Source organism: Macaca thibetana, chromosome 7, assembly GCF_024542745.1.
Source record: "Macaca thibetana thibetana isolate TM-01 chromosome 7, ASM2454274v1, whole genome shotgun sequence".
In the NCBI taxonomy this organism is placed as follows: Eukaryota; Metazoa; Chordata; class Mammalia; order Primates; family Cercopithecidae; genus Macaca; species Macaca thibetana.
Window position 1 is genome coordinate 40,619,553 of NC_065584.1, and position 26,437 is coordinate 40,645,989.

At 38.6% G+C, this 26,437-nt stretch overlaps 1 protein-coding gene across 20 annotated transcripts in view; it reads right to left on the minus strand.

Annotated features, from left to right (window-relative positions):
- The window catches only part of GPHN (gephyrin), a 736,147-nt gene that overhangs the window by 113,318 nt on the left and 596,392 nt on the right, over positions 1-26,437 (minus strand). For all 20 annotated transcript variants that reach the window (XM_050797033.1, XM_050797030.1, XM_050797026.1 and 17 more), the window contains one exon: positions 14,398-14,535. In XM_050797033.1, coding sequence (XP_050652990.1) covers positions 14,398-14,535 — 138 coding nt within the window. The remainder of the gene's footprint in view (positions 1-14,397; positions 14,536-26,437) is intronic.

A 26,437-nucleotide genomic window follows, 5' to 3' on the forward strand; every position in this document is an offset into this window, starting at 1 on the left:
CAGGCAGGTGCCCCTCTGGGATGAAGCTTCCAGAGAAAGGATCAGGCAGCAATATTTGCTGTTCTGCAACATTTGCTGTTCTGCATCCTCTGCTGGTGATACCCAGGGAAACAGGGTCTGGAGTGGACCTCCAGTAAACTCCAACAGATCTGCAGCTGAGAGACCTGACTGATGGAAGGAAAACTAACAAACAGAAAAGAATAGCATCAACATCAACAAAAAGGACAGCCACACCAAAACCCCATCTGTAGGTCAGCAACGTCAAAGACCAAAAGTAGATAAAACCACAACGATGGTGAGAAACCAGAGCAGAAAAGCTGAAAATTCCAAAAACCAGAGCGCCTCTTCTCCTCCAAAGTATCGCAGCTCCTCACCAGCAATGGAACAAATCTGGATGGAGAATGACTTTGACGAGTTGACAGAAGTAGGCTTCAGAAGGCTGCTAATAACAAACTTCTCTGAGCTAAAGAAGTGTGTTCTAACCCATCACAAGGAAGCTAAAAACCTTGAAAAAAGGTTAGATGAATGGCTAACTAGAATAAACAGTGTAGAGAAGACCTTAAGTGACCTGATGTAGCTGAAAACCAAGGCACGAAAACTTCGGGACGCATGCAGTAGCTTCAATAGCTGATTCAAACAAGTGGAAGAAAGGATATCAGTGATTGAAGATCAAATTAATGAAATAAAGCGAGAAGACAAGTTTAGGAAAAAAAGAGTAAAAAGAAATGAACAAAGCCTACAATAAATATGGGACTATGTGAAAAGATGAAATCTATGTTTGATTGGTGTACCTGAAAGTGATGGGGAGAATGGAACCAAGTTGGAAAACACTCTTCAGGACATTATCCAGAAGAACTTCCCCAACTTAGCAAGGCAGGCCAGCATTCACATTCAGGAAATACAGTGAACACCACAAAGATACTCCTTGAGAAAAACAACCCCAAGACACATAACTGTCAATTTCACTAAGTTGAAATGAAGGAAAAAATGTTAAGGGCAGCCAGAGAGAAAGGTCAGGTTACCTACAAAGGGAAGCCCATCTGAATGACAGTGGATCTCTCGGCAGAAACTCTACAAGCCAGAAGAGAGTGGGGGCCAATATTCAACATTCATAAAGAAAAGAATTTTCAACCCAGAATTTCATATCCAGCCAAACTAAGCTTCATAAGTGATGGAGAAATAAAATCCTTTACAGACAAGCAAATGCTTAGAGATTTTGTCACCACCAGGCCTGTGTTACAAGAATTCCTGAAGGAAGCACTAAACTTGGAAAGGAACAACTGGTACCAGCCACTGCAAAAACATGCCAAATTGTAAAGACCATCAATGCTATGAAGAAACCGCATCAATTAACAGGCAAAATAACCAGGTAACATCATAATGACAGGATCAAATCCACACATAACAATATTAAGCTTAAATGTAAATGGACTAAATGGTCCAATTAAAAGACACAGACTGGCAAGTTGGATAAAGAGTCAAGACCCATCAGTGTGCTATATTCAAGAGACCCATCTCATGTGCAGAGACACACATAGGTTCAAAATAAAAGGATGGAGGAAGATCTAACAAGCAAATGGAAAGCAAAGAAAAAAAAAAAAAAAAAAACAAAGCAGGGATTGCAATCCTAATCTCTGATAAAACAGACTTTAAACCAACAAAGATCAAAAGAGACAAAGAAGGCCATTACATAATGGTAAGGGATCCATGCAGCAAGAAGAGCTAACTATCCTAAATATATATGCACCCAATACAAGAGCACCCAGATTGATAAAGCAAGCCCTTAGAGACCTACAAAGAGACTTAGACTCCCACACAATAATAATGGGAGATGTTAACGCCCCACTGTCAATATTAGACAGATCAACAAGACAGAAGGTTAGCAAGGATATCCAGGACTCAAACTCAGCTCTGGACCAAGCAGAACTAATAGACATCTACAGAATCAAGAGCAAACAAATTCAAAAGTGAGCAGAAGGCAAGAAATAACTAAGATGAGAGGAGAACTGAAGGAGATAGAGACATGAAAAACCCTTCAAAAAAATCAATGAATCCAGGAGCTGGTTTTTTGAAAGGATCAACAAAATTCAACTGCTAGCAAAAAAGAAGAAAAGAGAGAAGAATCAATAATAAAGAGGAAAAGAGACAAGAATCAAATAGATGCAATAAAAAATGATAAAGGGGATATCACCACCAATCCCACAGAAATACAACCTATCATCAGAGAATACTATAAACACCTCTGTGCAAATAAAATAAAAAAACCTAGAAGAAATGGATACATTCCTGGACACATACACCCTCCCAAGACTAAACCAGGAAGAAGGTGAATCTCTGAATAGACCAATAATAGGCTCTGAAATTGAGGCAATAATTAATAGCCTACCAACCAAAAAAAAGTCCAGGACCAGATGGATTCACAGCCAAATTCTATGAGAGGTACAAAGAGGAGTTGGTATCATTCCTTCTGAAACTATTCCAATCAATAGAAAAAGAGGGAATCCTCCCTAACTCAATTTATAAGGAGAGCATCATCCTGATACCAAAGCCTGGTAGAGACACAAGAAAAAGATAATTTTAGACCAATATCCCTGATGATCATTGATGCAAAGATCCTCAATAAAATACTGGCAAACTGAATCCAGCAGCACATTGAAAAGCTTCTCCACCACGATCAAGTCGGCTCCATCTGTGAGATGAAAGGCCATCCATGAGATGAAAGGCTGGTTCAACATATGCAAATCAATAAATGCAATCCATCACATAAACAGAACCAATGACAAAAACCACATGATTATCTCAATAGATGCAGAAAAGGCCTTTGAGAAAACTCAACAGCCCTTCATGCTAAAAACTCTTGATAAACTAGGTATTGATGGAACGTATCTCAAAATAATAAGAGCTGTTTATTACAAACCCACAGCCAGTATCATCATACTGAATGGGCAAAAACTGGAAGCATTCCCTTTGAAAACTGGTGCAAGACAAGGATGCCCTCTCTTACCTCTCCTATTCAACACAGTATTGGAAGTTCTGGCCAGGGCAATCAGGCAAGAGAAAGCAATAAAGGTATTCAAATAGGAAGAGAGGAAGTCAAATTGTCTCTGTTTGCAGATGACATGATTGTATATTTAGAAACCCCATCATCTCAGCCCAAAATCTCCTTAAGCTGATAAGCAATGTCAGCAAAGTCTCAGGATACAAAATTAATGTGCAAAAATCACAAGCATTCTTATACACCAGTAACAGACAAACAGATAGTCAAATCATGAGTGAACTCCCATTCACAATTGCTTCAAAGAGAATAAAATACCTAGGAATCCAACTTACAAGGGATATAAGGGACTTCTTCAAGGAGAACTACAAACCACTGCTCAGTGAAATAAAAGAGGACACAAACAAATGGAAGAACATACCATGCTCATGGATAGGAAGAATCAGTATCATGAAAATGGCCATACTGCCCAAGGTAATTTATAGATTCAATGCCATCCCCATTAAGCTCCCAATGACTTTCTTCACAGAATTGGAAAAGACTTCTTTAAAGTTCATATGGAACCAAAAAAGAGCCCACATTGCCAAGACAATCCTAAGCAAAAACAACAAAGCTAGAGGCATCACGCTACCTGACTTCAAACTATACTACAAGGCTATAGTAACCAAAACAGCATGGTACTGGTACCAAAACAGATATATAGACCAGTGGAAGAGAACAGTGGCCTCAGAAATACCACACATCTACAACCATCTAATCTTTGACAATCCTGACAAAAACAAGAAATGGGGAAATGATTTCCTATTTAATAAATGGTGGTGGGAAAACTGGCTAGGCATGTGTAGAAAGCTGAAACTGGAAAGCTGAAACTGGATCCCTTCCTTACACCTTAGACAACAATTAATTCAAGATGGATTAAAGACTTAAATGTTAGACCTAAAACCATAAAAACCCTAGAAGAAAACCTAGGCAATACCATTCAGGACATAGGCATGGGCAAGGACTTCATGACTAAAACACAAAAAGCAATGGCAACAAAAGCAAAATTGACAAATGGGATCTAATTAAACTAAAGAACTTCTGCACAGTAAAAGAAACTACCATCAGAGTGAACAGGTAACCTACAGAATGGGAGAAAATTTTTACAATCTACCCATCTGACAAAGGGTTAATATCCAGAATCTACTAAAAGAACTTAAACAAATTTACAAGAAAAAAAAACAAACAATCCCATCAAAAAGTGGGCAAAGGATATGAACAGTCACTTCTCAAAAGAAGACATTTATGCAGCCAACAGACCCATTAAAAAATGCACATTTGATCTCAAGTTACCTTCTTACTCTATTATATCCAAAGTGTTTCATGTACTACACACTCTGAAATTCCTTAGAGAAATTCTGAAGTTCCCTATGCCTATGACCTTCACAACAATCACTTTCAGCATTTTCTCTACATGTTAAGTCCTTAGTTTTCTGAGATTATTACTGAACCTTCTTAGACATAAAAAAATCATTTTACAGATGTCCCAGCTTCAAATGTATCAATAGATTCAGTTGGTGCTAGATTTTCCTTACACAACATTGGCTTTCCTCTAAGGGCTTCTGTGATTGTAGGTGTTAGAGGCAAAATATTTGTAATTTCATAGAATGTGAAGGCCTTTTGGTTCTCCCAAATACTTTTTCATACTCAGTGATTAATGAATGAAATTAAATAGTTTAGAGGTGCATCTAGCTGAAATCAAAACAAACTATAAAGGTTTGCTCATTAAAACGCAAATATACTTGGTAAAGAAAATGCTCTAAAGTGTAGTGAGGATGAACATCTATCCTTTTTTCTAGGCTTTATTTGACTTATGACAATTAAATTTACAGTGATTCACACTTACAGCACTCTGCTTTTTTTAAATGTCCACATTATTTATTAGGGCATTTAAAATTAATAGTGAACAAATATTTCAGTCAGTTGTTTCATAAAACATATGAACAAGGTGCTATGGGAACATGAATGAAGAGTGTTTAACCCAGCTAGGGAAAGGGGGAAGCAGACATCAGGAAAGACTTCATAAAGGAGAAACATCTTAAGCTTGATCTTAAATAATATGTGGTGAGCTGAGTGGGAAGATGGCTGAATAGGAACAGCTCTAGCTTCCAGCTCTCAGCGTGAGTGACACAGAAGATGGGTGACTTCTGCATTTTCAACTGAGGTACTGGGTTCATCTCACTGGGGCATGTTGGACAGTCGATGCTGGTCTGCAGGTGCAGCCTGACCAGCAAGAGCTGAATAAAGCAGGGCAAGGCATCCCCTCACCTGGGAAGCACAAGGGGGAAGGGAATTCCTTTTCCTACCAAGGGAAACTGAGACACACAACACATGGAAAATGGGGTAACTCCCACCCTAATACTGCGCTTTACCAAGGGTCTTAGCAAATGGCACATCAGGAGATTATATCCCACACCTGGCCTGGAGGGTCCCACGCCCACGGAGCTTCCCTCATTGCAAGCACTGCAGTCTGAGATCTAACTGCAAGGCAGCAGCGAGGCTGGGGGAGGGGTGCCCACCATTGCTGAGGCTTAAGTAGGTAAACAAAGCCAGCGGGAAGCTCGAACTGGGTGGAGCCCACTGCAGCTCAAGGAGGCCTGCCTTCCTCTGTAGACTCCACCTTTGGGGACAGGGCATAGCTAAACCAAAAGCAGCAGAAATCTCTGCAGATGTAAAAGTTCCTGTCTGACAGCTTTGAAGAGAGCAGTGGTTCTTCCAGCACAGAGGTTGAGATCTGAGAACGGACAGACTACCTGCTCAAGTGGGTCCCTGAGCCCTGAGTAGCCTAACTGGGAGACATCCCCCACGAGGTGCAGACCGACACCCCACACCTCACACGGCTGGGTACACCCCTGAGATGAAGCTTTCAGAGCAAGAAACAGACAGCAACACTCACTGTTCAGCAATATTCTATTTTCTGCAGCCTCCGCTGCTGAGACCCGGGCAAACAGGGTCTGGAGTGGACCTCAAGCAAACTCCAATAGACCTGCAGCTGAGGGTCCTGACTGTTAGAAGGAAAACTAACAAACAGAAGGGACACCCACACCAAAACCCCATCAGTACGTCACCATCATCAAAGACCAAAGGCAGATAAAACCACAAAGATAGGGAAAAAGCAGTGCAGAAAAGCTGGAAATTCAAAAAATCAGAGCGCATCTCCCCCTCCAAAGGAACACAGTTCATTGCCAGCAACAGAACAAAGCTAGATGGAGAATGACTTTGACAAGTTGAGAGAAGAAGGTTTCAGTCGATCAAACTTCTCAGAGCTGAAGGAGGAACTACGTAACCAGCGCAAAGAAACTAAAAACCTTGAAAAAAGAATGAATGAATGGATAACTAGAATAATCAATGCAGGGAAGACCTTAAAAGAACTGATAGACATGAAAACCATGACACGAGAAATACGTGACAAATGCACAGGCTTCAGTAACTGACTCGATCATCTGGAAGAAAGAGTATCAGTGATTGAAGATCAAATGAATGAAATGAAGCGAGAAGACAAGTGTAGAGAAAAAACAATAACAAGAAATGAACAAAGCCTCCAAGAAGTATGGGATTATGTGAAAAGACCAAATCTACGTCTGATTGGGGTGCCTGAAAGTGACGGGGAAAATGGAACCAACTTGGAAAACACTCTGCAGGATATCATCCAGGAGAACTTCCCCAACCTAGTAAGGCAGGCCAACATTCAAAATCAGGAAATACAGAGAATGCCACAAAGATACTCCTCGAGAAGAGCAACTCCAAGACACAGAATTGTCAGATTCACCGAAGTTGAAATGAAGGAAAAAATGTTAAGGGCAGCCAGAGAGAAAGGTCGGGTTACCCACAAAGGGAAGCCAATCAGACTAACAGTAGCTCTCTTGGCACAAACTCTACAAGCCAGAAGAGAATGGGGGCCAATATTCAACATTCTTAAAGGAAAAAATTTTCAACCCAGAATTTCATATCCAGTGAAACTAAGTTTCATAAGTGAAGGAGAAATAAAATCCTTTACAGACAAGGAAATGCTTAGAGATTTTGTCACCACCAGGCCTGCCCTACAAGAGATCCTGAAGGAAGCACTAAACATGGAAAGAACAACGGGTACCAGCCATTGCAAAAACATGCCAAAATGTAAAGTCCATCGATGCAAGGAAGAAACTGCATCAACTAACGAGCAAAATAACCAGCTAATATCATAATGACAGGATCAAGTTTACACATAACAATATTAAAATTAAATGTAAATGGACTAAATGGTCCAATTAAAAGACACAGACTGGCAAATTGGATAAAGAGTCAAGACCCATCAGTTTGCTGTATTCAGGAGACCCATCACACATGCAGAGACACACATAGGCTCAAAATAAAGGGATGGAGGAAGATCTAACAAGCAAACAGAAAACAACAAAAAAGCAGGGGTTACAATCCTAGTCTCCGATAAAACAGACTTTAAACCATCAAAGATCAAAAGAGACAAAGAAGGCCATTACATAATGGTAAAGGGATCAATTCATCAGGAAGAGCTAACTATCCTAAATATATATGCACCCAATACAGGAGCACCCAGATTCATAAAGCAAGTCCTTAGAGACTTACAAAGAGACTTAGACTGCCACACAATAACAATGGGAGACTTTAACACCCCACTGTCAACATTAGACAGATCAATGAGACAGAAAGCTAACAAGGATATCCGGGAATTGAACTCAACTCTGCACCAAGCGGACCTAATAGACATCTACAGAACTCTCCACCCCAAATCAACAGAATATACATTCTTCTCAGCACCACATTGCACTTATTCCAAAATTGACCACATAGTTGGAAGTAAAGCACTCCTCAGCAAATGTAAAAGAACGGAAATTATAACAAACTGCCTCTCAGACCACAGTGCAATCAAACTAGAACTCAGGACTAAGAAACTCAATCAAAACCGCTCAACTACATGGAAACTGAACAACCTGCTCCTGAATGACTACTGGGTAAACAATGAAATGAAGGCAGAAATGAAGATGTTCTTTGAAACAAGTGAGAACAAAGATCCAACATATCAGAATCTCTGGGACACATTTAAAGCAGTGTGTAGAGGGAAATTTATAGCACTAAATGCCCACAAGAGAAAGCAGGAAAGATCTAAAATTGACACTCTAACATCACAATTAAAAGAACTAGAGAAGCAAGAGCAAACACATTCAAAAGCTAGCAGAAGGCAAGAAATAACTAAGATCAGAGTAGAACTGAAGGAGATAGAGACACAAAAAACCCTCCAAAAAATCAATGAATCCAGGAGCTGGATTTTTAAAAAGATCAACAAAATTGATAGACTGTTAGCAAGACTAATAAAGAAGAAAAGAGAGAAGAATCAAATAGACACAATAAAAAATGATAAAGGGGATATCACCACCGACCCCACAAAATACCATCAGAGAATACTATAAACACCTCTACGCAAATAAACTAGAAAATCTAGAAGAAATGGATAATTTCCTGGACACTTACACCCTCCCAAGACTAAACCAGGAAGAAATTGAATCCCTGAATAGACCAATAGCAGGCTCTGAAATCGAGGCAATAATTAATAGCCTACCAACCAAAAAAAGTCCAGAACCAGACAGATTCACAGCCGAATTCTACCAGAGGTACAAGGAGGAGCTGGTACCATTCCTTCTGAAACTATTCCAATCAATAGAAAAAGAGGGAATCCTCCCTTACTCATTTTATGAGGCCAACATCATCCTGATACCAAAGCCTGGCAGAGACAAAAGAAAAAAAGAGAATTTTAGACCAATATCCCTGATGAACATTGATGCAAAAATCCTCAATAAAATCCTGGCAAACCGAATCCAGCAGCACATCAAAAAGTTTATCCACCATGATCCAGTGGGATTCATCCCTGGGATGCAAGGCTGGTTCAACATACGCAAATCAATGAATGCAATCCAGCATATAAACAGAGCCAATGACAAAAACCACATGATTATCTCAATAGATGCAGAAAAGGCCTTTGACAAAACTCAACAGCCCTTCATGCTAAAAACTCTTAATAAATTCGGTATTGATGGAACGTATCTCAAAATAATAAGAGCTATTTATGGCAAACCCACAGCCAATATCATACTGAATGGGCAAAAACTGGAAGCATTCCTTTGAAAACTGGCACAAGACAGGGATGCCCTCTCTCACCACTCCTATTCAACATAGTGTTGGAAGCTCTGGCTAGGGCAATTAGGCAAGAGAAAGAAATAAGGGTATTCAGTTAGGAAAAGAAGAAGTCAAATTGTCCCTGTTTGCAGATGACATGATTGTATATTTAGAAAACCCCATCATCTCAGCCCAAAATCTCCTTCAGCTGATAAGCAACTTCAGCAAAGTCTCAGGATACAAAATTAATGTGCAAAAATCACAAGCATTCTTATACACCAGTAACAGACAAACAGAGAGCCGAATCATGAATGAACTCCCATTCACAATAGCTTCAAACAGAATAAAATACCTAGGAATCCAACTTACAAGGGATGTAAGGGACCTCTTCAAGGAGAACTACAAACCACTGCTCAGTGAAATAAAAGAAGACACAAATGGAAGAACATACCATGCTCTGGATAGGAAGAATCAATATCGTGAAAATGGCCATACTGCCCAAGGTAATTTATAGATTCAATGCCATCCCCATTAAGCTCCCAATGACTTTCTTCACAGAATTGGAAAAAACTGCTTTAAACTTCATATGGAACCAAAAAACAGCCCGCATTGCCAAGACAATCCTAAGTCAAAAGAACAAAGCTGGAGGCATCACGCTACCTGACTTCAAACTATACTACGAGGCTATAGTAACCAAAACAGCATGGTACTGGTACCAAAACAGAGATATAGACCAATGGAACAGAACAGAGCCCTGAGAAATAATACCACACATCTACAGCCATCTGATCTTTGACAAACCTGACAAAAACAAGAAATGGGGAAAGGATTCCCTATTTGATAAATGGTGCTGGGAAAATTGGCTAGCCATAGGTAGAAAGCTGAAACTGGATCCTTTCCTTACTCCTTATACGAAAATTAATTCAAGATGGATTAGAGACTTAAATGTTAGACCTAAAACCATAAAAACCCTAGAAGAAAACCTAGGCAATACCATTCAGGACATAGGCATGTTGGGCAAGGACTTCATGTCTAAAACACCAAAAGCAATGGCAATAAAAGCCAAAATTGACAAATGGGATCTAATTAAACTAAAGAGGTTCTGCACAGCAAAAGAAACTACCATCAGAGTGAACAGGCAACCTACAGAACGGGAGAAAATTTTTGCAATCTACTCATCTGACAAAGGGCTAATATCCAGAACCTACAAAGAAGTCAAACAAATTTACAAGAAAAAAACAAACAACCCCATCAAAAAGTGGGCACAGGATATAAACAGACACTTCTCAAAAGAAGACATTCATACAGCCAACAGACACATGAAAATAGGCCCATCATCACTCACCATCAGAGAAATGCAAATCAAAACCACAATGAGATACCATCTCACACCAGTTAGAATAGCAATCATTAAAAAATCAGGAAACAATAGGTGCTGGAGAGGATGTGAAGAAATAGGAACACTTTTACACGGTTGTTGGGACTGTAAACTAGTTCAACCATTGTGGAAAACAATGTGGCGATTCCTCAAGGATCTAGAACTAGAAATACCATTTGATACAGCCATCCCATTACTGGGTGTATACCCAAAGGAATATAAATCATGCTGCTATAAAGACACATGCACACATATGTTTACTGCAGCACTATTCACAATAGCAAAGACTTGGAGTCCACCCAAATGTCTATCAGTGACAGACTGGATTAAGAAAATGTGGCACATACACACCATGGAATACTATGCAGCCATAAAAAAGGATGAGTTCGTGTCCTTTGTAGGGACACAGATGCAGCTGGAAACCATCATTCTCAGCAAACTCTCACAAGAACAGAAAACCAAACACCGCATGATCTCACTCATAGGTGGGAACTGAACAAAGAATCACATAGACACAGGAAGGGGAACATCACACACTAGGGCCTATTGTGGGGAAGGGGGAGGGGGGAGGGGGGACGGATAGCATTCGGAGATATACGTAATGTAAATGACGAGTTAATGGGTGCAGCACAGCAATATGGCACATGTATACATATGTAACAAACCTGCACGTTGTGCACATGTACCCTAGAATGTAAAGTATAAAAAAAAAAAAAAAAAAAGAATATGTGGTAGTTACACAGTAGTTAATATGTAGAGAAGTAAGATAAAGTTTTTCCAAGAGAAAACTATATAAGGAAAGGGGCCAGGCTTGGTGGCTTATGCCTGTAATACTAGTACTTTGGGAGACCGAGGCGAGAGGATCGCTTGAGGCCAAGAGTTCAAGGCCAGCCTGGGAAACATAGTAAGACCTAGTCTCTTAAAAAAAAAAAGATATATAAATAAAGGCTTAGGGGTAAGAGAGAATAAGAAGTAAGAATTATCATGTCATGTTTAGGGAGAAGTAAGGTCTGACGATAAGGAGGTAAGAGAAGAAACAAAAAAAAATTAGAAGAAATCAGGTTATAAAAAGCCTTTCATGACATGTCAAGGAGTTTGAATTTTATCTTGAGGTTATAGAAAAACAGCTGAAGACTTGCGTGTAGGGAGTGTGAATAACAAATTAGCAAATTTGAACAGATTACTTTGGCATCAAATTGGAGAATGGATTGGGACGAAGTTAATTGGGGGGAGGGGAGTCTGTTACAATTGTCTAGGAAGTTAATAATAAAGACCTAAACTGGGCCAGGTGCAGTGGCTCACTCCTGTAATCCCAGCATTTTGGGAGGCCGAGGTGGGCGGACCACCTGAGATCGGGAGTTTGAGACCAGCCTGACCAACATGGAGAAACCCTGTCTCTACTAAAAATACAAAATTAGCTGGGCATGGTGGTGCACGCCTGTAATCCCAGGTACTCAGGAGGCTGAGGCAGGAGAATCACTTGAACCCAGGAGGTGGAGTTTGCCGTGAAACGAGATTGTGCCATTGTACTCCAGTCTGGGCAACAAGAGTGAAACTCCATTTCAGAAAAAAAAAAAAAAAAACAAAACCTAAAATAAAACAATAACAGAGGGAATGCAGAACAAGGGACAGTTTTAAGAGGATGTAAAAACACAAGTATTGTAGAAGTAGAGAAAATAAGTTTAGTATTTGTCATGTTATATTTACTAGCAGCAGATATGTAATACATTTAGAATATGAGTTTGGAGCTTGGACAAGCTCTGGGCAATGGTATTGATTTAAAATTCACCTTATAAATGGTATCTGAAACTACTAGCCTGCATGAGGCCATCTGAAGTCAATGGACAAGATGTGAAAAGGGCCAAAGAAAAAAAACTGTAAAGAAAGCTTTTCAAGGAATTGACAAAGGAAGGCAAGCCTGTAAAGGAGCCAATTAGAGGAGACAAGTACCACATTAATTTACCTATCTCTTCTGCACTAGCCCATGAAATCCACGGGGCAGGAGTTTTATTTTTATTCATCTTTGCAAATACAGGACTTAACATAGTATCTGACATCTACTTGATGTTTATTAAATATTTGTTGAACAAAGTAAATTATGTTTCTATATATGATGTTTTCTAAACACCTAATCAAAGTGCCTAGGGGGTCTAATTACAATACCCTTTCACACAAAAAATTGAGTTTGATTCAACTCAAAGGTTCAATGCAAACCTCATTATTATTTTTCATCATCATAGGTGGAAACACTTGACAAAAAGTTATCCATCTATGAAGAGTCTGCTCACGTATAAGTGACAACTGATTTGATGAATAAATGAATGGGAAAGAAGCACATGAAGGGAAAAGAGAATACATCTGACAGAATTTTTCTCTAGAGGAAAAATGAAATGGCAATTTCCAACCTTTTTTTTTAAAAAAAAAAAACAACCAGAATGTCTCTTTAAATGTGACCTGGAATACATGGTGAGATTTTTCTAAGGACTGATGTTAAGGGAAACTCTTCTGAAATTATAAAAAAAAAAAAAAACAGGAATGGTTTATTTATTTTTATAACAGGAAAAGTAGTATTAATTTTTTTATAACTTAAGTTTACATTCATATTTTCTGAAAATGTCTTGGTTTCTACTGATATCAATAAATATCTCAACATTCTACATTTGATGATAAACAAAACTACTCTATTAAAATTGTTTTGAAATCACACAGTTAATTCCTGACTAATCCCTACTCTAGTGAGTTTTCTAATCTTTACTGAGGAGTAAAAGAAAAACAAATGCTTTAAGCCTAATGATATGCATATCTAAAAGAATGTGAACCAAAGATGTAGGATAAGGGCAAACTATAATAACGATTCTTGTCTAAGTGGGGACACAGAGAAAAGAGCTAAAATCTGGCACCATTGTGTTAGTTGCATTATTTTTTATAATTTAATGGTGGAAGAAGAGAGCACAATTATGTAGTAAAAGGAAGAATGTAAATCTTGAGACCTTAATCCTATTCCTTTTCTGCTATTCTGAGTTTGAGTTTCCTTGCAAAAAAATTAGGGTGTTTGTGCTCTCTACTGTTCATTGTAGTTTGAATATTTTATGATTCTATCAAGTTTTTTATTTATAAAATTAATTCTGTTGTGTTCTTTCTGCATAACAAATTAAGAAACTATATTTTATTCAGATTGCACTAAATACAACTCCTCTTTTTGGTGTTGGGAAGAAACCTCAAGCTTTATTGGCTGGAAGTTCTCCTCAGCAGTCTGGTCTTCTGCAACTGGATGCCTGAATACAACTCCTATGCTGAATGTTTAGAAATGGAAGTTGTTAATTAAAAACAAAATACTGGGGAATGCTACCTTTCCATTGTCTTAGTTATCCATGGATAAATTAACATATTTTTAATATTTATTTACAATGTATGTAAATACATTGTATTTACATTTAAATACAGGTTTTCCAAACAGAAAAAGATGATTACAAGACATATTAGTTGTCTCCCATTTCTGACAGAAAGGACATCACATAGACTCAGAGTTTACTTTCCTCACTCAGTGCTGACAGCCCTTTCTTTAGTTTGCAGTATTGGTATTTTGATGGACAGCAGAAACACAGCTGATTTTCTTCCTTTTTTTTTTTTTTTTTTTTTAATGAAAAGGCAGTTTCATGGATTTTACTCTGTATACTGTTAAGGCTGAACCCTTAGCCTTTTTCTTATTGAGTAGAAATAAGAAAAAAAAAAGAATGATGATAATTGTAATAATAGTTAATAATCTTTCTTTTTCAGGAAAACTGTGTATTAATGTTACATGAATCTTATTTGGTAAAAAATGAAGAAAAGTAAGGGCAATGGTCAAATATAACAGTACCTCGGTAATTGATGATTTCTGTCCCAAGCACCGGAGTCATCTCCAGGACTGTGATAAAGGCTTTGTCCATAGATGTCAGAGGAAAAGGAGACATACGGTGTCTTCTGGCCACCTTGGTGATATCGACAGCACTGTGACCTGAACAGTAAGATAATTAACTAAGAATATGATACTGTAACACTGATTAAAAAGTGGCAATGACTTACAATATCACAACTCCCAATTTCAAATGTCCCCAAATGAAGATTAGCAGGTGAGAAACTGTTTCTCCTGCCTGCAAAATATAGGGAACATTAAATCAAGTTAGCAGTGTTATATCATGTGTCAAAACTTAGCAAAATTCAATGATGACATTGACTAATCCTTTTTGAGCTCTTTCTATGTGTCAAGGCAGTATACTAAATTAACTCATTAATCCTCCCAACAACCTTATGGTGAGGCACCATAATTACCCTTATTTATAGGTGAGGAAAGAGAAGCTTAGAGAAATTATGTATCATTTCCTAAATCACAGAGCTAGTAACAGAAGAGCTAAGATTCAAAACTAGGTAATTTTGGCTTCAGAGTTCATGTACTCAACTACTACACAAAATTTTGAATACTTAATGCACTAGTTAGTAAAATGAAGTCCCCAAACTTCAATTTATTTAGGATACCATAGGAAATTTTCTCTCCTCTGAAAAAAGTTATGAAGAAATATTATTATTTAGCTATCGACTCCACAGGTAACCATATTTAGTCCCAAAGCATTCATATAATCCATACATTAAAACTACTAATTTTATATCTCCAATCTCAACCTCTACCCTCAATTCTACATTTTTATATCATCCAACATGCATTTGGATGTGCAACCAGCAACTCAAACCTAAAATGTCCCAAAACAAACTCTTAATTCCCCATCCTCCTATTCTACCCATACAATGACTTATTCTCTTGCAGTTCCCATTTCAGTAAATAGCAACTCCATTCTTCCAGTTATTAAGCCAGAACCTTGCAAGATACTTGATTCTTATATATTTAAACTATCTTTAAAATATATCTGGAATCTGATAATTATTCACCACTTCGATGACTACTATAATAGTTGAGACCATCACTGATTTCCTGGGAAACTGAATAGCATCCTAACTGGTCTCTCTGCTTCTATCCTTGTCATACTACAATTTATTCTCCACACAGCAGTTACAATGATTCTTTGAATCACTGGATTGTGCTAATCTCTGCTCATAGCTCTCTAATGACTTTCCATGTCCCTTACAATAAAATCTCTGCTATGGCCTATAAGCTCAAAATATTATGGCTCCCATTGTCCTCCTAACATTCCCTCTTTGTTTACTGTGCTTTACTCATACTGGTTCCTTTTTTTTACTTGATCATGCCAAATTAATCTCTCCTCAGGGTCTTTGTACTTTCTGTTTCCTCTGCTTGAACCATTCTTCCCCAGATAGTCTCTCATTTCCCCATCTATACATCACTTCTTTCAGGTCTCTGTTCAAATATCACTTCATCAGAGAGAAATTTGTTGAGCACTCTCTATGGAATAATACCCACCATCACTCTTTATTTCCCTTACCCTACTTTTCTTTTCTTCATAGCTATATACATACCCATGTACATACATAATATGGATATTCATAACCAATATGTAAAATATATAAATATAAATATGTATATTGATATTTGTTTATAGTCTTCCTCTTCTCAATAGAACATAAAGTTCCATGAGAGCAGCGACTTTGTCTTGTTTACTGTTTTTGTCCGCAGTACTTAGAACACCATCTGGCACATATTAGCAAACAAAAAATAGTATTTGTTGAATTAATAAATGCATAATTTAATGACAAGAAGGAACTTCTTGGAGTATTATATCTTCATATATAAATAACTGGACCTTTTCCTTGGAGCCATATAAGCCTACATCCCAAAGAGTTAACAAAAAGTAGTAACTGCAAATACTGCTGCTTAGCTCTCCTACCTGCTATCCACAATCCCCTTCATAAGCAGCTAGGAGTGGCCGTATGATATAATTCTGGCCAATCAGGGGTAGGAATAAGTCCCTGGGGCAGGCTTCCTCTTACAAATAAAAAGATGAAGATATGAAGCTTTAAGAGAAAAAAGCTTTTGCCCATCTACCGTTTTTTCTACCTGGAACATGGCTGGAACTGGGAGCTGGGCTGACACTGGGGACTGGAAGGTGCTGTAGCCACTTCTGAACTACGAAGATGCAAGCCCATGCAGTAAGTATAGAAAGGTGAAAAGAAAAAAGAATCCAAGTCCCTGATAACAATGTAGAGCTGCTGTAAAAACCCTAGACTGGGCCGGGCGCAGTGGCTCAAGCCTGTAGTCCCAGCACTTTGGGAGGCCGAGACGGGCGGATCACGAGGTCAGGAGATTGAGACCATCCTGGCTAATGCGGTGGAATCCCGTCTCTACTAAAAAATACAAAAAAACTAGCTGCGCGAGGTGGCGGGCGCCTGTAGTCCCAGCTACTCGGGAGGCTGAGGCAGGAGAATGGCGTGAACCCGGGAGGCGGAGCTTGCAGTGAGCTGAGATCCCGCCACTGCACTCCAGCCTGGGCGACAGAGCGAGACTCCATCTCAAACAACAACAACAACAACAACAAAAACACCCTAGACTGCGTGGCTCCAGACTTAGATATGTGAAATACATAAGCTCCCATCTCTTTAAACCACTTTATAATGATTATATGTATCCTTCATAAGATTGTGAGTTTCTTGTCATTGCAACTTATTAAATTTAGCACTCCTACTCCAATCCTAGGGGCTGCTCCAGACATGTTCAATGAATTGACTTAAAGGCACTACCCCAAAGGGTTTTCATTCTAAGACTAATGACATTGTCATAGGCACCTAAGAAAAATATATACAAAGTTGCTTATACTATTAATATGTGATTTCTTCTCATGGTCAATCAAAATCGCAAAATTTTCAAAGTTTGAAAAACCTTAGAGATTATTTAGTGCTACATAGAATTTTCTATTCAAATTGTGGGTGAACACTTCAAAAAGGATTATGTAATTCACCAATCACTGACAATTGAAATATAAATTTATTTGTAACTCATTTTCATTGAGGTCTTGACCTACTCATTAAAATATAAAAAAAATCATTGTCAAGGCAGAATGATAGAGATTGCTGCTTCTGCTTTTTATTCAGCTTTATAGGTCTCAGATTAGAACTTTTTTTTGTGATAGGCTGCACTGTATGGTGCAAATTGGATATAATCTTACAAAAGTTGTCTTTTAAAAATATGTTTAGTTTCTGAGAAGAAAATCCTGCTTCTTAGTTATATAGGTTTTATCTGTTGAATATGCTTTGTAATAGGCCTTTTCTTATTAAACAGCAAGTCTGATGATACACATATCCATTCAACAAATATTGACTGAGTGCACTTCATGAACCAGGAACAGTTAGGGACTTGGGATACTGAGAGTAAAATATACCCTGCCATGAAGAATATATAACAGCCCAGCAGAAAGGAAAGAAAAACAAAGAGAAAGAGACCAAGAAAGAGAAAGAGAAAAAGGAAGGAAGGAAGCAAGAAAGGAAGGAAGGAAGAAAGAGAGGGTAGTAAACCACCTGATGGTTCTGTAAGTTTTATTTTTTTACTTTATTTTATTTATGTTCCAGGATACATGTGCAGGATGTGCAGGTTTGTTACACAGGTAAACTTGTGCCATGGTGGTTTGCTGCACAGATCAATCCATCACCTAGGTATTAGGCCCAGCTATTCTTTCTGATGCTCTCCTTCCCTGCAACCCCGACAGGACCCAGTGTGTGTTGTTGCCCCGCCATGTGCCCATGTGTCCTCATTATTCAACTCCCACTTTAAGTGAGAACATGCAGTGTTTGGTTTTCTGTTCCTGTGTTAGTTTACTGAGGATAATGGCTTCCAGCTCCCTCCCTGTCCCTGCAAAGCACATGATCTCATTCCTTTTTATGGCTGCATAGCATTGCATGGTGTATAGGTACCACATTTTCTTTATCCAGTCTATCATTGATAGGTGTTTGGGTTGATTCCACGTCTTTGCTATTGTGAATAAGTGCTGCAATGAGCATACACATGCATGTATCTTTATAAAGGAATGATTTATATTCCTTTGGGTATATACCCAGTGATGGGATTGCTGGATCAAAAGGTATTTCTGGTTCTAGGTCTTTGAGGAATCACCACACTGTCTTCCACAATGGTTGAACTACCAACAGTGTAAAAGAGTTCCCATTTCTCCACACCTTGCCAGCATCTGTTGTTTCTTGACTTTTTAATAACTGCCATTCTGACTGCATGAGATGGTATCTCATTGTGTTTTTGATTTGCTTTTCTCTAATGATCAGTGATGTTGAGCTTTTTTCCACAGGTTTGTTGGCTGCATGTATATCTTCTTTTGAGAAGTGTCTGTTCATATTCTTTGCTCACTTTTAAATGGGGTTATTTTTTTCTTGTAGTTTCTGGATATTACACCTTTGTCTGATGGATAGACTGCAATAATTTTCTCCCATTCTGTAGTTTGTCTCTTCACTCTGATGACAGTTTCTTTTGCTGCACAGAAGCTCTTTAATTAGATCCCATTTGTCAATTTTTGCTTTTGTTGCAATTGCTTTTGACGTTTTTGTCACGAAATCTTTGTCCGTGTCTATGTCCTGAATGGTATTGCCTAGATTTTCTTCTAGGGTTTTCATAGTTTTGGGTTTTACATTTAAATCTTTAATCCATCTCGAGTTAACTTTTGTACAAGGTGTAAGGAAAGGGTCTAGTTTCAATTTTCTGCATACAGCTAGCCAGTTCTCCCAGCATCATTTATTAAATAGCAAATCCTTTCCCCATTGCTTTGTCAGGTTTGTTGAAGATCACATGGCTGTAGATGTGCAGTCTTAGTTTTGAGTTCTATATTCTGCTCCACTGTCTATGTGTTTGTTTTTGTACTAATACCATGCTATTTCAGTTACTATAGCCTTGTAGTTGAGTTTGAAGTCAGATACATGATGCCTTCAGTTTTGTTCTTTTTGCTTAGGATTGTCTTCGTTATACAGGCTCTTTTTTGGTTCCATATGAACTTTAAAGGAGTTTTTTCTAATTCTGTGAAGAATGTCAAGGGTAGTTTAATGGGAATAGCATTGAATCTATAAATTACTCTGGGCAGTATGGCCATTTTCATGATATTGATTCTTCCCATCCATGAGTGTGGAATGTTTTTCCATTTGCTTGTGTGCTCTCTGATTTCTTTGAGCAGCAGTTTGTAGTTTTCCTTGAAGAGGTCCTTCACTTCCCTTGTTAGCTGTATTCCTAGGTATTTTATTCTCTTTGTAGCAATTGCGAAAGGGAATTCATTCATGATTTGGCTTTCTGCTTGTCTACTGCTGGTGTATAGAAATGCTTGTGATTTTTGCACATTGATTTTGTACTTTGCTGAAGGTGCTTATCAGCTTAAGAAGCTTTGGGGCTGAGATGATGGGGTTTTCAGATATAGCAGTATGTCATCTGCAAACAGAGATAGCTTGACTTCCTCTCTTCCTATCTGAATACTCTTTATTTCTTTCTCTTGCCTGATTGCCCTGGCCAGAACTTCCAATTCTATGTTGAATAGGAGTGGTGAGAGAAGGCATCCTTGTCTTGAGCTGATTTTCAAGGGGAATGCTTTGAGCTTTTTCCCATTCAGTATGATATTGGCTGTGGGTTTGTCATAAATGGCTCTTATATTTTGAGGTATGTTCCATCAAAACCTAGTTTATTGAAAGTTTTTAACATTAAGGGAATTTTAATTTTATCGAAGGCCTTTTCTGCATCTATTGAGATAATCACGTGGTTTTTGTCTTTAGTTCTGTTTAGGTGATAAATCACGTTTATTGGTTTGCATATGTTGAACCAGTTTTGCCTCTTGGGGATGAAGCTGTCTTGATCATGGTGGATAAGTTTTTTGATGTGCTGCTGGATTCAGGTTGTCAGTATTTTATTGAGGATTTTTGCATCGATGTTCATCAGTGACATTGGCTTGAAGTTTTCTTTTTTCGTTGTATCCCTGCCAGGTTTTGACATCAGGATGATGCTGGCCTCATAAAATGAGTCAGGGAGGAGTCCCTCCTTTTCAGTTGTTTGGAATAGTTTCAGAAGAAATGGTACCAGCTCCTCTTTGTACCTCTGGTAGAATTCGGCTGTGAATCCATCTGGTCCTGGGCTTTTTTTGGTTGGTAGGCTATTAATTACTGCCTCACTTTCAGAACTTGTTATTGTCTATTCAGAGAATAACTTCTTCCTGGTTCAGTCTTGGGAGCGTATGTGTGTCCAGGAATTTATCCATTTCTTCTAGATTTTCTAGTTTATTTGCACAGATATTCTCTGATGGTTGTTCATATTTCTGTGGGGTCAGTGGTGATATCCCCTTTATAATTTTTTATTGTGTCTATTTGATTCTTCTCTCTTTCCTTCTTTATTAGTCTAGCTAGTGGTCTACTTTATTAATTTTCTTTCATAAAAACAGCTCCTAGATTCACTGATTTTTTTTTAAAGGTTTTTTTCGTTTCTGTCTCTTTCAGTTCTGCTCTGATCTTGGTTAGTTCTTGTCTTCTGCTAGCTTTGGCCTTTTTTTTGCTCTTGATTCTCTAGTTCTTTTAGTTTTGATATTAGGATGTCAATTTGAGATCTTTCAACTTTCTGATGTGGGTGTTTAGTGCTATAACTTTCCCTCTTTAACACTGCTTTGGCTGTGTCCCAGAGATTCTGGCACAATGTCTCTTTATTCTCATTGGTTTCAAAGAACTTCTTGATTTCTGCCTTGGTTTTGTTATTTACCCAGGAGTCATTCAGGGGCAAGTTGTTTAATTTCCATGTAGTTGTGTGGTTTTGAGTGAGTTTCTCAACCTTGAGTTCTAATTTTATTGCACTGTGGTCTGAGAAACTGTTTCTTACGATTTCAGTTGTTTGGCATTTGCTAGGAGTGTTTTACTTCCAACTATGCAATCTTTTTAGGAGTAAGTGACATGTGGCACAAAGAAGAATATATATTCTGTTGTTTTTGGGTGGAGAGTTCTGTAGGTATCTGTCAGGTCCACTTGATCCAGAGTTGAGTTTGGGTCCTGAATATCTTTGTTAATTTTCTGTCTCAGTGATCTAATATTGACAGTGCAGTGCTAAAGCCTCCCACTATTATTGTGTGGGAGTCTAAGTCTCTTTGTAGGTCTCTAAGAACTTGTTTTATGAATCTGCATCCTCCTGTATATTTAGGATAGTTAGCACTTCTTGTTGAATTGAGTCCTTTACCATTATGTAATGCACTTGTCTTTTTGATCTTTCTTTTTGGTTTAATGTCTGTTTTGTAAGACTTTAACACTATGATTGTTAGAAAAACAAACACTAAGATTGTTAGAGAAAACCCCTGGTTTTCTCTGCTTTCTATTTGCTTGGTAAATTTTCCTCCATCCCTTTATTTTGAGCCTATGTGTGTCTTTGCACATGAGATGGGTCTCTTGAATACAGCACACTGATGGGTCTTGACTCTTTATCCAGCTTGCCATTCTATGTCTTTCAATTGGGGGCATTTAGCTCATTTACATTTAAGGTTAATATATGTATGAATTTGATCCTGTCATCATGATGCTAGCTGGTTATTTTGCAGACTTGCTGATGTAGTTGCTTCGAAATGTCATTGGTCTGTGTACTTTAGTGTGTGTTTGTAGTGGCTGGTATTGGTTTTTTCTTTCCATATTTAGTGCTTCTCTCAGGAGCTCTTGCAAGGCAGGCCTGGTGGTGACAAATTCTCTCAGCATTTGCTTTTCTGAAAAGGATTTTATTTCTCCTTCACTTTATGAAGTTTAGTTTGGCTGGTTATGAAATTCTGAGTTGGAAATTCTTTTCTTTAAGAATACTGAATATTGGCCCCCAGTCTCTTCTGGCTTGTAGGGTTTCTGCTGAGAGGTCCACTGTTAGTCTGATGGGCTTCCCTTTATAGGTGACCTGGCCTTTTTCTCTGGCTGCCCTTAATACTTTTCCTTCATTTTTGCTTTGGAGAATCTGATGATTACGTGTCTTGGGATGATCTTTCTTCTCATGGAGTATCTTACTGTGGTTCTCTGGATTTCCTGAATTTGAATGTTGGCCTACCTTGCTAGGTTGGAGAAGTTCTGGATGATATCCTGATGTACGTTTTCCAACTTTGTTCCATTCTTCCATCTTTCAGGTACCCCAATCAGTTGTAGGTTTGGCCTTTTTACATAATCCCATAGTTCTCAGAGGTTTTGTTCATTCCTTTTCATTCTTTATTCTCTAATCTTGTCTGCCTGTCTTATTTCAGCAAGATAGTCTTCAAGCTCTGAAATTCTTTCCTTTCCTTGGTCTATCCAGCTATTGATACTGATAGTTGTATTATGAAGTTCTTGTGTTGTGTTTCGCAGCTCCATCAGGTCATTTATTATCCTCTCTAAAATGGCAGACTGGAGCTGCAGTGATGGCAGCCATCTCTTCCTGCAGGGGCTCAGTTGTCTTAGGCAGCAGGCAGTTGCAGTGATGGCAGCCGCTCCTCCCACTGGGAGCTCAGTCATCTTTGGCAGCAGGCAGCTGCAGCGATGGCAGCCACCCCTTCCCCTAGGAACTTGGTAGTCTTAGGCAGTCTCCAGTTGAACAGCTGCCAAGAATCTGCATAGTTCTGTGCTTGGGAACCAAGGCCCAGGTGGTGTGGGCTTATGAGGGGATCTCCTGATCTGTGGGTTGCACAGATCCATGGAAAAACCATGGTTCCCCAGGTGGGGTAGCACACTCACTACCTCCCTTGGCTGGGAGTGGCAGTTCCCCTTCCCCTGTGTGGATGCTGGGTTGGCTGTCACTCCACTCTACTTTTCCTCACTCACCATGGGTTGCACCAACTGCCTAGTCAGTCCCAGTGAGAGAACCTGGATACCTCAGTTGCTGGTGTAGGATTTACTCGCTGTTTTCATTCTTCTACGTGGGAGCCTCCAACCGTAGCTGTTTTTAGTTGGCCATCTTGGCCCCTCCTTTTCTTTTTTTTTTCTTCTTGTTTGGAAATTGCAGCATGGTTATCTACTGGCAGGAATAATCTCTTCCATCTCTAAAGTAATGTTATACCTTGTTTATATTTGTCTTCTGGTATCTATCACTCTCCATCTTATGCTATAGATATTTAAATATTTGCCTTACCTCTGCTAGTAGATGGTAAACTCATTGAAGGCAGAGCCTATGTCTTATTAATCTTTGTATTCTCTGCCACTTTTAGAACAGTGCCTTCCTTACACTCATAGTAGATACTCAGTAAATACTTTGAGTATTTAATGAATGGCAAATCTTTTAAACAAAGTCCAAAGTTGGGAAGCAAAAAGTAAAGCAGTGCTTTCTGCTGTCGTTTTACTTCTCTAAGCCACTGAATATTTATAAAGTCTTTGTCACAAAGTGATTACCTCACTGGAAAAATAATTTGTACTTTTTTCTTTATAGACCTATAGTATAAACATTTTATTTAAAGTTTATTTTTAATTGGCAACAATTTTATATATGCATGGTGTATACCATGATGTTTTGAGATATGTATACATTGTGGAATAACTTAATTGAAGAAATTAACATACTTTGGTGCTATTGGATTAATACTGGTCCTTGGTTAAACTACTTGCATGTTAACACAGGGGCCTTTGGATATATAACAAATTAACTAAAAGGAATGTCTCAAAGGAGGAGTGTTGTAATTCTCTGGCACATCAGCAGGTAGGGTTGTGTGTGCATGCATGTGTGTGCATGCGTGCATTTGTTTCCCACAAATATTAATTGAGCACTATTTTATGTGCCATGAGGCTTTTCCCACTCAAGACTCACCCCAAATTATACAGTACCTAGCTACTTTACCAATAAAAAACCTACTTCAGTCGGGTGTGGTGACTCACACCTGTAATCCCAGCTCTTTGGGAGGCTGTGGGGGGTGGATCATGAGGTCAAGAGATCGAGACTATCCTGGCCAACACGGTAAAACCCTGCTTCTACCAAAAATACAAAAATTAGCTGGGCATGGTGGCGCATGCCTGTAGTCCCAGCTACTCGGGAGGCTGAGGCAGGAGAATTGCTTGAACCGAGGAGGCGGAGGTTGCAGTGAGCTGAGATCATGCCACTGCACTCCAGCCTGGCAACAGAGCAAGACTCTGTCTAAAAAAAAAAAAAAAAAAAGTTGTCACGGACTTCTCTTATTTTGTAAATTACAAACCCAAAGCACTTCTTACTGTCTTGGGCCATTAGAAAACATCCTGGCTAACATGGTGAAACCCTGTCTCTACTAAAAATACAAAAAAATTAGCCGGGTATGGTGGTAGGCACCTGTAGGTCCCAGCTACTCGGGAGGCTGAGGCAGGAGAATGGTGTGAACCCGGGAGGTGGAGCTTGCAATGAGCCAAGATGGCGCCACTGTACTCCAGACTGGGTGACAGAGCAAGACTCCGTCTCAAAAAAAAAAAAAAAAAAAAGAAAACTTAATCAGCAGGAAAAAGGACCAAAAAATGTTGTTTCTCTTGTTGATTGTGATTGTAGAACAGCAGTTTGATAGAAGAGAAAAAGAAATTGAGAAAAAAATATGCACCTTTTCCTCTTGAAGGACCCCGTGAGTTATCACCTAGCAGCCAGTGGCCCATAAAATCCATTTAGGCGGAAATAGGAAAGGAAGGAATGAAACATTTTTAAAAAGGTAAGAAGGTTATAATGAAAAATAGATTTTATTTTTGAATAGAAAATATAGTTTCCTATAAAGCAAAACTATTTCATGGCCACAAATATATTCTGATAGCTACCTTACAAATGATTACTAATGGTCACAAATAATCTGCAAGGACATTAGCTTTATTAAACTCATATGTGTTACAATACATGTGAAAATACATGTCCCACCGAGAAAATCATAGCATTCAAGGGAATACTCACTTTAACTTACAATAGTAAAATTACCTAGCGATATCACTGTTACTGTTAATTTGCAGGTAGACTAGCTTGTTTGGTAAAAATAAACTACAAGGTACTTCAGGATATAGGATTTTTATTTGAGAGTTGGGGCAGAGGTAGGGGAGGGAGTCTAGACATCTTCCCCACTATAGCTGTCTGAACTGAGCTAAGTGGCTAAGAGTGACAGACTGAATTATTATAAAATCTAAACTGACAGCATTCCTCTGCAATGGGTTTACTTTTTTTAAGTACATTTGTAGGATTAAAGGTATTCTAAAGTGGGCACAAATTGATGCTACAGGTTTCTCTAATGAGCCTACAGTTCCCTCTAATGAGCCTACAGTTCCATAAGTACAACTTAACTTGTCTCTTATATTTTCTAGTTTAGTCCAGAGATGAGGTTGACTACGTTTTAGTTCAGAATTTTTGCAGGGAAAGTAATAAAAATGTAACTGAGATTTCCTATCTTCCATGATGCAGTTATAATCACTGAAAAGACTATATAAGAACTCAGCACAAAATGAATAGGGGTTCACTCAGGATTGTCATCATCAAAGACACGGTTAAATACTAATGACACTATCTATGATGCAGAAAGCCTCCAAAGGGTCACACAAAGTACAAATGGATTCCTTTCTACTGAGCAGAGTAACAATATGGATCTTTGTTATATAGCAGTAACCTTTTTTTGTGGCGTGGTCATCTTGAAATGGAGCTATTTATACCAATGAAATTATTTTTCTCAGTTAAAGTGCATCCTCTTAAACCAGTCAGTTCTTAATATATGATGTTTCATCTTGGTTTTGAGACAGAGTCTGGCTTTGTTGCTCAGACTGGAGTGCAGTTGCGTGATCATGGCTCACTGCAACTTTGACCTGCTGGCTCAAATGATCCTCCTGTCTCACCCTATGGAGTAGCTGGGACCACAGGTGCATACCACCATACCTGGCTAATTTTTTGATGTTTTTGCACAGATCGGGTCTCCCTATGTTGCTCAGGCTGGTCTCAAACCCCCGGCCTCCCAAAGTGTTAGGATTACAGGCGTGAGCTACCATGCTCGGCCTTCCCTGAAAATCAATTTTTAAAATGAAAAGTA